A 12,015-nucleotide genomic window follows, 5' to 3' on the forward strand; every position below is an offset into this window, starting at 1 on the left:
GCCCCCCCCACCAAAAACCAAATTTAAGTGTATTTGGCAAATATTTATCAAAATAAATACAATAATGTTAGTGTGTGGTTTTCTAAGTTAATGTGCAGTCTTCAGGGACCTTTTCTCTTGAGTTCACACCATGGATATAATGATTAGGTTTGTTCTTATTGACCCAGAAGACAGAACCAGGAGCACTGAGGAGAGAGGGTGAAGGTCTTGATGTCAAGAAGGCCTTCCTATCTGTTCATGAGAACCATCCCACCAGGGAAAGGACTGCCCCCAAGAGGAAGATGGGCTCCCCATAAATGGAGTTCTTCAAGATGAGACTGGGGGACCAATTGTTCAGGATGCTATGAAAGGGATTCCTGTCTAAGTACAGCTTGGACTAAATTACCACTGCCAAACTCTTTCCAATTGAGATCCTGTGATTCACAGATAGGGCACTTAATGTAACACCTGGGTGCTTAAAAAATACTTTTTAATGATAATGAAACTTCCTTAGCAACACCCCACATCCCAAATCTCTTTGCGTATGCTTGAGTGTCTTTTTTCCAAGTTGGTCTTCCTTAGCATTCTTTGCTTCTAAGATCTCACACTCAGTGTTCAGAATGGAATGTGGGCAGGCCCCCATTCCCAAGATCTCTCCTCAGATAATGTAGAGGAGCCTGGGTTTGGGGTGGAAGGACAATTCTTCATAAACTGAGATTAGGTGGTACCACATAGTCTGAAAAACACTGAGACTGGATGCAGTAGAGAACCTTGGGACAGAAATCCCAGCTCTGACACTGTGTGATCCTGGATAAGCCTTATAGAAACCTCAGTTTCCTTCTCTAGAAGATGGGAATAAAATACCATCATTTGCTCTCTTGGAGGGTTTTAAAGAAAATGCTTTGTAAACTTTAAAGTCATATATGAATATGAGTGGTTATTATTACCAGCAACCTCAATAATTTCAAACATCCAAAAACCATGAAAGAAATTTGTTCTTTTTGTTTTCATTTTTTGTTTAATGCCTTTGAATGACCAAATTAGAAAAACTAAACTCATGTCCTGCAGCTGAAATAATTTTCCTCTATATTCAAAGGAAAGCTTCCCAGCTCCCCCTCAGAATCTGTTTACCTTTAAGAATATAAATCCCTGAGGACATAGGACTATGCCTTTGTTTTTTTTTCTGGAGGCAACTGGGGTTAAGTAACTTGCTCAAGGTCATACAGCTAATAGGATCCTTTTTCATCCATACTGGAAATCCATGGCAATTGTAGAGGCAGGTTGGTATACGTAACAAAAAGTGCTTCAGGCTGGAAATCAGCAGTTTGATCCTCACTTCTGATACTGGTCTTCTCAGAACTTCAGTTTCCTCCTCTATAAAATGGCGACAATAATAATTCCCCCTAAGTGATTACTGTGAGATGTCCAATGAGATAATACATAGAAGCATTTTGTCACCCTTAAGCAGCTGTAATGAATTTACACCTAGCCAGATTAAGTACGATTATGTAGTTGGAAATGTGAAGCATTAAGCACTGTGTAATGCGCTCTTATAGCAGATTATACTGTTTGAGACTCAGGAAAATGTGCGTATTGATCATTTGCTGCTCACTGATATATTTGATTTACCTCCCTGGCTGTCAGTATGCCTTCTCTTGGCTCATAGCTTATGAACCATGCCACAGTCTGCAAAAATCTTGTTTCCTGTGCCCACCTCAGCTCAAGTCTAGCGATGTTTAACAGGAGATGTGCTCATGGGCCTTTCAGACTGTCTGCTTTCTGCAGCTGCTGCTGTGATTAAAGTCCCTTCTATGATTACGACTCCCACCAAGTAACGAGAGATAGAACTAATTAATATCCTAATTGACCAGCTCCTTGTAGGTGGGGACTCTCTTTGTTTTCCCATTGTACCCTCAAGGGACAAGTCTTTGCACTGTGGATAACCACAGGGCCTCAGAACCAGGAAGTCTTGTGTTCTGGTCCTTTCCTTTGTCTTACTGTTGATTCATCTTGGCTTTTTTTAAATAAATAGTATAGCTTTATCTGTAGGAAGATCTGGATTCTAGCCCTGCCTCTGACTCCTACTGGCTGTGACCTTTGGCAGGTCAAGGAACCCCTTGGTGATATAACGGTTCTGTAAGACCTGTAAGTCGCAGAGATGGTGCCCACCTGCATTGGGAAGGGGAGTTTCCTCACCTGAGAGCTCTCCACACCAATAAAATCTTAGGACCGGTTCCTATCCCTATCCTTGTTCCCCTATCACTTAGCTCACTGTCTGGCTCATTGTAAGTATGTAATAAATGTTTGTTGATTGAATGATTGATTCATTGGATTGAATGGTGATCACGTATTGTCCAAAATGAATTTTCTTTAACACTCTTCTTCTTAACTACTTTACCAAAGATTCTTGTTTATGTTTTTAAATTGGACAGAAATTCATATCTAATTAACCTTTAGAACTTAATTTTAAGTAGAAACACAATCAGTTATTACTGCCTTCTCTGCCACCCCATTCTGAGCCCTTAGTCTCACTTTGGTCTTTAGCCACACACAGGAGTGTACATATGCTCCTGTGCGCACACACACACAACCCCTAACTGGGGACCTGGACTCCAGTTAATCTGACCTCTTATTCTATTACAGTTAGTGATGGAATACTGCTTAGGATCAGCTTCCGACTTATTAGAAGGTAAGAACAAAAATAACATTTCTTGCTTCACAGTAATCTTGAATATATTTTGCCCTTTGTCATTTTGTATGAAATAGGCTTCTAAGGGAAATAAATTGGTGGTGGCTGTGGCTCAGGGACTGCAGGTGATGCTCAGGTTATAAATGGGTGCTCTGCACATAAAAGTCACTAGCAATCTTTACAACACTCTACCTATCTCTGGTTGGTATCATTCTCCCTAAGGAGTGGTTTGAAACATGTCATTACAAAAGACATGGTCAGACGGGGGCATGTCCAAAGAAGGTTGACCAGAGAGGTGAGAGCCATGCCATAATAGAATTGGGAACCTTCAACCTGGAGAACAGAAGACTCTGGGGGTTGGCAGAACCTGACAGTTGTCTTCAAGTGTTCTCCAATACCCTTAATATGGGCTTGGGTCAATTCCAAGAGTGAGAGACTCATTTAAAAAAACTTATTTGTCAAGTAACCTAAAGATCCTGAATCAATTAAAATTGGATGAAGTTTAGAAATGATGACAAAATTCAAAGAAACATACCATCTCTAATCTTATAACCCCCCCCAAAAAAATCTTCCTTAAGAATATGGAGACAGAAATTCTTCCTGCAAACCATCTAATCTGATGAGCAGAAAAAGGAAAGATGATGAACAATTAGACTTTAAAGGTTCAATGATATATTGCAAAGGGTGGTCCTACCTTACTGTCTTCATGTACTTGGAAGATGGTCACGTTGTTCTGCTTGGCTCCAGATTGTTGTTGAGGTTTGTCCTTCCTTCTCCAAGACAACCAATAACTTCAGGAGGGTGATCTCTTGACTTGCAAGTGAATGGGATTTAAGTGAGACAGAGCTGTGCAAAGTCATCAGCCTTACTCTCTCCTCCAGGGTCTAGTCCAGTGGCAAGGCATAGGTCACTGTGATGGCTCCAAGACTGTGGGAGACCTTGGCCTTTTTAAGGTCTTTCCCAGGTCTCACTTTGTCTGAGGCAACACCCATTCAATGATTAAAGCTAGGTAAGAAATGAGGCAAAAGATGACCTAGTTTGCCTTTACCAAAGAATCAGTCTGGTAGGGGAAGACTCTTAGAGTTTTTGTCCAGAACAGAAACAGGCCCCAGAGAAATAAACTGGGAACAATGAGTGGATATTACAGAAAGATTTCATCTGTATATTAGGGGGAAGTTTGGAAACAATTAGGGCTATCTAGAAGTAGAATGGGCTATCTCTCAAGATATAACAGATTTTCCCTTCCTAGAGGTCTCAAGTGCCATCTGGATGACCACCTGTCAGGGAAGATGGCAGGGGATTCCCATTCAGATGCAAGTTGGGCAAACTGACCTTTGGAGTTCTCTCAAAGTCTGAGCTTCCATGTCCTCTTTTGGCTGCTTTTGCTTTTGGCTATTTGTGGGCACAAGTGTGCTTTTTTAAACCCACTGGGTATGATATGTGATCTCAGCAGCTCAAAATAAGATCAACTTTCAAGGGCCCTGAGTCTTGAGAGACCCAAGGAGAAGCTGGGCATTGAATGGACAAATCCATTTCCAAAGTACTCTACAGTGATGCCCACTTTTTCTGTTCTTCTCTTCCACAAATCTTGTTGTGCCAAAGACTTTTGGAAATTTGTCAAGCACCTGGAAGGATTCTTCTAATTTGTACTTTGTAAAAAAAGTAAAAACTGTTCAACTGCTTTTTTTTTCCTCCTCTTTATATCCTCCTTGCTAGCTGAATAGAAACTGCTGGCTGGCTGAGTGCACAAATAATGAAAACCTGTAGTTAGAACAAATAATTATAGATGGTTTTAGAGCAGAGGAAGATAATGTGACCAAAAAACCCTCCCGGCACTCAAAATGTCAGCAGGGACTAGTGCAACATAACTCTGGCCTGTTGGATTCAGCCATCTCTGTGGCTCTGTCCTCTCTCCAGAGTTCAAGTGGTTCCACGAAACAATACAAGTTCAATCCCAGGCTGTGATATCCTTTTGAGGTGTGCTTCTGACTATACTGGGTTCTGGTAGGGTAGATGGACTGTACTGTGTCATAGCAGCAAGGTGGTACCCTAGATTTGGAGGTACCCTAGATTTGGAGCCAGAAGCCCTGGGTTCAAATCCTACCTTGGCTTCTTGAAGCCTTTAGACCTTGGACAAGTCCACTCATCCTCCCTCCCTTTGACAACACCCTCGTCCTTGCTCCCTCATCTCTGAAATGAGGGGATTGAGATATATGGTTTCTGAGGTCTTTTATTCACAAATTGTCATTTGGAGGATTCTGTCCTTCAAACTGCAAATTTGAGATGGTGTTGGGAATTAACAAAACCCACTGTTCACTTTTTCTTTTCCTCTTTAGTCCATAAGAAACCACTTCAGGAAGTAGAGATTGCTGCCATTGCCCATGGTGCCTTGCAAGGTCTGGCCTACCTGCATTCTCATATGTTGATTCATAGGTAAGACAGGAGGGATACTTTATTTACTCATTGCCAACAAGCCAAAGGAATTTCACCCATAAACCTGCGGACCAAAGTTCAAGTACGTGAAGACTTAGAAAGGCCACATAGAAAACTGCTACCTCTTGCCATGGAGGGCAAGGAGCAGAGTAGCAGAATTTGGCTCTGGCCACCATACTTCTGCAAATCCACAGAGACTTGACCTATCCACTGTTCTTCACCAATGGATTTGGGGGGAGTTTGTCAGTCAGTCAATAACCACTGACTTTACTGTGGGCTAGATCTGGGCCTGTCCTCAAGGGGCCAGTCTGGGATTCCCCATGGTAGGGCTCCAAATATGCTTTGGATGTTCCTCGCTAAGCTTCTACAGTTCCCAGGCTCCATTATGCCACATGACCTTCTGTCCACTCCTTCTCATTCTGTGTCTCTTATCTGATACAAGCTGTCCTAGATGGCTCTAAGGTTCCTCTCCACCCAGAGATTCTATTATTTCTGTGAAAACCCTGTCCCTGGTGTCCATGACACCTCTTTTAAAGGCTTTGTAGAGAATAAAGTATTACTCAGCTCTTCAGATGAAGGAGTTGGATTGGATGCACTCTAAAGGGCCTCCCAGCTCTCGATTCTAAGATTTCCAGCCCATTCTTGCCCCACATTGACCCATTTAAGAGAGAATGAACAATCAGGTTTTTTTTTACTGTCTCTTTCTTTTCTCCTCCCCACCATCTGCTTGAGCAACCTTGAGTTCCTCTGCTTTGTACAGTACAACAAAAGACAGTTTCTTAACCTTGAGACAGGTTCATTTTGCTCTTTCAGGGTTTTCTCTTTATTATAAGGTATTTTTAATAGCACCTTATATATATATCTGTCTTAGAGTCATAATTACCATGAAAGAGGGAGATAAAGGAGCTTGAACAAGAGAGAAATGAAATGTTTCCAGGTGAGGTTTATTGGTAGGTAGTAAACAGGAAGACCTAAATGGTGTTTCTACTAGAAAAGGTCAGTGACATTGGTAAAGAAAAAGGTTGCTACAAATGGCACAAGTTTTCCCCACCCAAGGCATTCAGCTAGGTCAACTTCTATATTAAAAAGATAGCAAAGCATCCTAGGATAGCAAATAAACCATGGTTTCCACAAGTCTCCCTTCCATCTGTGTCTGGCACTGTGCTTCCCAGAATTCTCTCCCCTTAAAGGAAGCTGTCCCTTTAAGTAAGTACTATGACCCCCTAAGTACCCCCTGGAATCTGGACCCCCTAAGAGCAAGCAGTAATTACTAAATCCCCTTCTGGTTATCTGACAAAGGTTTAATCAACTTTGTTGTCTTATTAATTGCATGGTCTAACCTACTCCTTAATCAAAATGGATAAGGTGGTATTTTGTTTTCTCTCTCCTGTCTTTTCCTCCAGGGATATTAAAGCTGGAAACATTCTCCTAACAGAGCCAGGTCAGGTGAAGCTAGCTGATTTTGGGTCCGCGTCGATAGCATCTCCTGCCAACTCCTTTGTGGGGACACCTTACTGGTAAGTAGCACTGACAAGCCAGGACAGCTTTTGAATCCCATCAGTGAATGGGGCAGACTCCATTTTTAAAAGCTGGTACTGTTATGAACTTTGCTTAAAGGACAGGAGTGACCAGAGAAAAACCAGGGCATCAGCACCAGAGTAGTGAGGACAGCCCACGTGGCTCTAAGTGCTGCTTCATGTAAACTGATCAGAGTGATCTAGCTAGGGACCACACCTAGGTTTGGTGTTTCCTTTGGTGTTTCCTTTTGAGTCAAAAGCTCTAGGCGTCTACAAGGAGTCTACTTTAGCATTCTCTACTCTGCCAACAAGTACAAATGCTACCTGCTCAGTGAAGGAACTCCAAGATCCATTTCTACTTGAATTCTCTAAGATGATTTTTCTTCCTCCTAATCCCAATTTGCATAGATCTCCTACCCTATTCCTCTGTCTCCCATCACTTAGAGACTGGAACTTAACTTCATCTTGGAAAATGATTGAGTAGAAAAATCACTTGTCTAATGAGGAACTGAGGCATCATTTGAATTTTCTGTTTATCTTATCGGTGAGCTTTCCCTGGTACGTCATACTGTACCAAATTTTGGACAAAATTAATTAATCCCCAGAGCTTCTAGAGGACAAAGTTCTGGCCATCCAAGAACAGAAGGAAATACCTCAATGTTGGAGATGTGTACCATCTGTTTCTAATGACTCCTTGTTCATGATACCATAGGAGTCCATAGTACTCCTTGGTATAGCACCATAAGTCACTTTATAAGTTGTTTGTCATTTATGTATAGGGGAGAGAGATACATCCTTGAAGTCATCCAAGCCTGGGTTCAAGACCAGGGTTACACAGGGTTACTTGCTGTGTAACCCTGGGCAAGTCACTTAATCTCTTTGTATGCCTAGACAACTATAGAGCAGATACATTGGTGGATGGCATTTCCCTCTCTTGAAATTCCCTATATCTGGGATGTGGTGGAGCCAGCTCAAACTGTCTCACAAGAGACAAACTATTAAATTTTTTCAGTGTAGCATTTGCACTTCAGAAGTCAGCAAATGCTACAAACCAGGGCTTGATTTTTTTGTTTTGTCGATTGTTTAGACTTAAGAAAGTGAGGGAGAAAATGTTAATTATGCAAAGTAAATGTAAAAGTGTGTGGCGGGTATGTGTTTTTTTTCTGGAGAGCCATTTGTTAAACCTTGATCCCCATGCCCCTGTTTCCATTAGTGTAATCAAAGGTCCCAGCCCTGTCCCTGCACCAAAGTTTTGTGTAAGAGAAGTATTGTGACCTAGTAGGTGAGGAGTTAGTTTCAAATTCTGCCTCTGCTGGATGACTCTAAGCAAGTCACTTAACTTCTGAGTGCTTCAGACAGCTCTCTGAGGCTGCTGTAGAGCAGCTGCACGTCCTGCTCTGGGACTTCTCTATACCAATGAAGCCACAGGTCCTGTCTCTGTCCCCGTTCCCTAGTGAAAGCACAGGATCATTCCAAAACTCAGTGTTTGTGCATATGTTGGAAAACAAATAACATGCTCGATGTGGTTCAAGGAGGAAATTTTTCATGAAGTTAGATAATAATTGAAGGCAGTTTTGTGAATCCTTTTCAGGGAGGCTTGATTGAATGCTCATATTGCTTCTCTTCTGAAAGCTGACTTGTGTGTATTCCTGATCACTAGGATGGCTCCAGAAGTTATTCTCGCTATGGATGAAGGGCAGTATGATGGGAAAGTGGACGTCTGGTCTCTTGGGATCACGTGCATTGAGTTAGGTAAGCTGAATCTGTCCCTTTTCTTGACACAGCGGCCATATGCCATGGCGGTTACATTTACTTTGCTTTTTTCTCTTGGGTTTCATACAACATCAGAAGACTGCTTCCTTCTTTTATTCCTATGACTGATTTAGATCAAGTTCCTAGAATGTGAGGTTGGGAGGGACCTCAGTGGTCATCTAGCCAGCTCTTCTCAAAACCATATGGGGTCGAAGCCCACAGTTTAAGCAGCCCTGATCTAGACTAGCAGCTCTCAGACTCTTGGAGCTTAAGATCCTTTTAACCTCTTGTTATTGGGATGCTTCCAAAGAGCTTTTGTTTTTGTGGGTTATATTTATTTCATTTACCACATTAGAAATTAAAATATCTCAGTATGATTATAAAGATAGTATTGATGCCTATGGGGTCCCCAGATATTTAGAGAACCACTGATCTAACCCAACTCCCACCATTTTATAAATGTGAGCTTCAGCTGTTGTTCAGTTGTGTCCCACACTTTGTGTTCCCATTTGGGGCTTTCCTGGCAGTGATACTGAAGAGGTTTGCCATTTTCTTCTTCACCTCACTTTACAGATGAGGAAACTGAGTTATATCGTGAAGTGACTTGCCCAGAGTCACACAGCTAGTAAATGTCTGAGGCAGGATTTGAACTTAGGTCTTCCTGACTCCAGGCCTAGCGCACTATGCTCTGTGGCACCACCTGGCTTCCCTATAGATATGAATGCCAAGGCCCAGAGATGAGGTCACTTTCCCAGCCTCTCACTTGCTGTGCGTGAAGCCAGAACCCCATGCATTCCTGGCCTTTAGTCATGGCCTTTAGTCCTGTATCTAGTAGGCGGTGGGATGGTACAGTGGTTCGAGAGCTGGACTTGGGAGTCAAAAAGACCTGAGTTCAAGTCCTGGCTCATCATGTGGCCCTGGGAAAATCACTAACCCTCTCTCCCTTCAGTTTCTTCACTGCAAAATGGGGATAATTGCAGCACCCACCACACACACTTCACCTGTTGTGAAGGTCAAATGATTTATGTGGAGTGTTTTGCAAACTTTTGAGCACTTTAAAAATGCTTAGAAATAATAACAAAGGGTCCAGGAAAGCAGGACATTTTAAGGACACAAGTAACATCTGCACCGTCAGTGACTGGTGCACCCTCGGCTCCCTTAATTACCATTTCCCCAAATTCTCCCCTCCTGCCCAGCTTTGCACTCGGAGATCGGGCACAGCTGCCCCGGAAGAGTTGCTCTTGACCCCAACTGGGAGCAAGCATTGACTTGAAGAAACCTAATTTTGTTTCATGCAGCTATTGCATTTTTATATTGCCTTTTGTTTTCCTTTTAAAATACCATCTTTGCAGGGGTAAGGGACTGTCAGTATAAAAAAAAGTCTTCTGCGGTGGGTCGATGCTTTGGTTGGTTTCACAGAAATCATTTTCCTCTCCTTTATTCTTACTTAGAAGGGAAAAGGAAAGGGAAAGGACAGCCATTGTGGGAAGTGATGGTGACATAAAATCAAATGACGTCAGTAGGAAATTTGATTTTTTTTTAAAGAAGAAAAAGGAAGTATCTATCTCTGTGACACGCACATACTTAGTAGTTTGTTAGCACAAATAAATAGTTAAAACAATAGATATATAGAAAAACAGACATAGTAATGCATTGTTGGGGGAGCTGTGAATCTCTCCAGTTCACAAAAGGTGGTGGGAATTATGTGTATAAAAGGATTATGATATGTATAGGCTTTGACTCAGAGATTCCATTGCTAAGGATGCACTCCAAGGAAGTGAGAAGAAAGCCTCCATGGTCTTAGCAGCACTTTTTGTTTTAATGAACACCTGGAAACAAGGTAGAAGCCCATGGGCAATGGTGAGACCATCTGTGTTGCATGAATGGTGTGGGCTATTACTGTTCCATAAGAAGTGATGACCATGATGAGCACAGAGAAGCATGGAGAGACTTCCATGAAAGACTGCAAAATGAAATAAGCAGAACTAAGAAAACAACATGACAGTGACCACAACAAAACCACCTGGTCTGAATATTACAAAATTATAAAGACCAAGCTTGGATCCTAAGAAGAAGTATGAGAAGACACCTCCTTCTACCTTGGCCAAAGTGGAGGTCTGTGACAGTGGAACATTGCGTATAATGTCAATTTTTAAACTATATTTTAATTGGTTTTGATTATTTTTTTTCTCTTTCTTATAAGGGACGGCAGAAGTAGAGAGAGAGTAGAGATACAGAGGGAAATGTAGGCAATGATAAAACAAAAGTTTTTAAAAAGAAAAGTTTTTAAAAGGAAAGAAACAAAAGTATATACCATGATAATTGCCAGGATATCATATGTCATAGGAAGGGAGGAAAGGAAGAATTTTTTTATAAGATTATCATATTATATAAATATCAACTGTTAAATTATTATTAGAAGTAGAACTTTTTCCTAATACTTTGACCTAATACTTTCCTTTATCTGATCCTCTGAGGTTTACTTTTTCTGTCTTCTGAACTTTTTGTTTCCTTCTGTATATTTTTAATCTTTTATTGGTGTTAATACACACATAAGAGGGAGAGAAGGAAACATATGAAATGCCACTATACAACCAAGTCCCTATTTTACTTTTTGCGTTTTCAACATGCCCCTATTTAAAGGCTAAGAGGCTCATGGCAAAGGAACCTCCTCAAGGCTGGTGTTCTTCAGGTCCAGTGCTACCTAAGCAGATTGCTATTTGAGAAATCAAAAGCTGGTTTAGTCTCCCCATCCCTGTCTATGAGACTCATCTGGCTATATCCAGCATAGTGATTTAAATGAACTCATTTAAAATGAGGATTAGAAGCACTGCTTTCATGAGTGTTTTCCTATGAAAAGCGCATTGTTACTTGACATAACTTTAGTGTAACCTGTACTGCTTTTGCTCTTAAAAGAGCTGAAATAAGGAAAAGTACAGCCAATGGGGTGTTTGGATCCCTAGGGCACTGGTCTGGAGAACCCATTCCAAACTTTTGCTCCTCTGCTGGTCTAAAAGTATTGTATGGAGAGATTAATAAGTATAAAATCCAGTTTGCAGAAAGTGACCTTGGTCCACCATCTTTGTGTTTTGTGTAAGAGAGCATGGCTATTGTGACATCCTTATTCTCTATATTTATGAGAAAAGGATAAATAACCAAAAAGCAACATGACATTAAGGATGTTTTTTAAAAAGTATTGATAGATGTTCTGTGAAAACCTACAATTATTCAAATTAAAAACGTTATATTCCTTTCTTACTTCCTTCCCTTCCCTACAGAAAATAGAAATGACCATCTCTACAGTAATGGAGAAAGCTATATTTTTTTCCAGGGGACTAATATAGGATTTCATTAGTTCTTGGATGATTTCCTGAGTTGCTCATGTGGCTAAGGCAAGGGACTCCCCAAGTGCTCTACTGGGATCTCTTGGATATCAAATGAAAGTGAGGCAGATCTCTGTCAAATTGGGTGGACTCTGTGTGGTAAACTTATGTTAGGACATGGATGAGAGTCACCCAGCGTGGGTCACAATTGGCATCATTGGAGGGAATAATATCCAGATCAATGAGATCACAGAACCAAAGGCATATTTTAGTTTGGGGATACCTGGAGTGATTTTTTAAAAATTATTCTTTATACACATAG

The 12,015-nt window shown here is 41.2% G+C and overlaps 1 protein-coding gene across 1 annotated transcript in view; it reads left to right on the forward strand.

Moving 5' to 3' along the window:
• The window catches only part of TAOK3 (TAO kinase 3), a 236,691-nt gene that overhangs the window by 125,424 nt on the left and 99,252 nt on the right, over positions 1 to 12,015 (forward strand). Inside the window, exons 6-9 of the mRNA XM_072600303.1 lie at positions 2,623 to 2,668; positions 5,005 to 5,101; positions 6,505 to 6,618; positions 8,279 to 8,370. Coding sequence (XP_072456404.1) covers positions 2,623 to 2,668; positions 5,005 to 5,101; positions 6,505 to 6,618; positions 8,279 to 8,370 — 349 coding nt within the window. The remainder of the gene's footprint in view (positions 1 to 2,622; positions 2,669 to 5,004; positions 5,102 to 6,504; positions 6,619 to 8,278; positions 8,371 to 12,015) is intronic.

Source organism: Notamacropus eugenii, chromosome 4, assembly GCF_028372415.1.
Source record: "Notamacropus eugenii isolate mMacEug1 chromosome 4, mMacEug1.pri_v2, whole genome shotgun sequence".
Classification (NCBI taxonomy): domain Eukaryota; kingdom Metazoa; phylum Chordata; class Mammalia; order Diprotodontia; family Macropodidae; genus Notamacropus; species Notamacropus eugenii.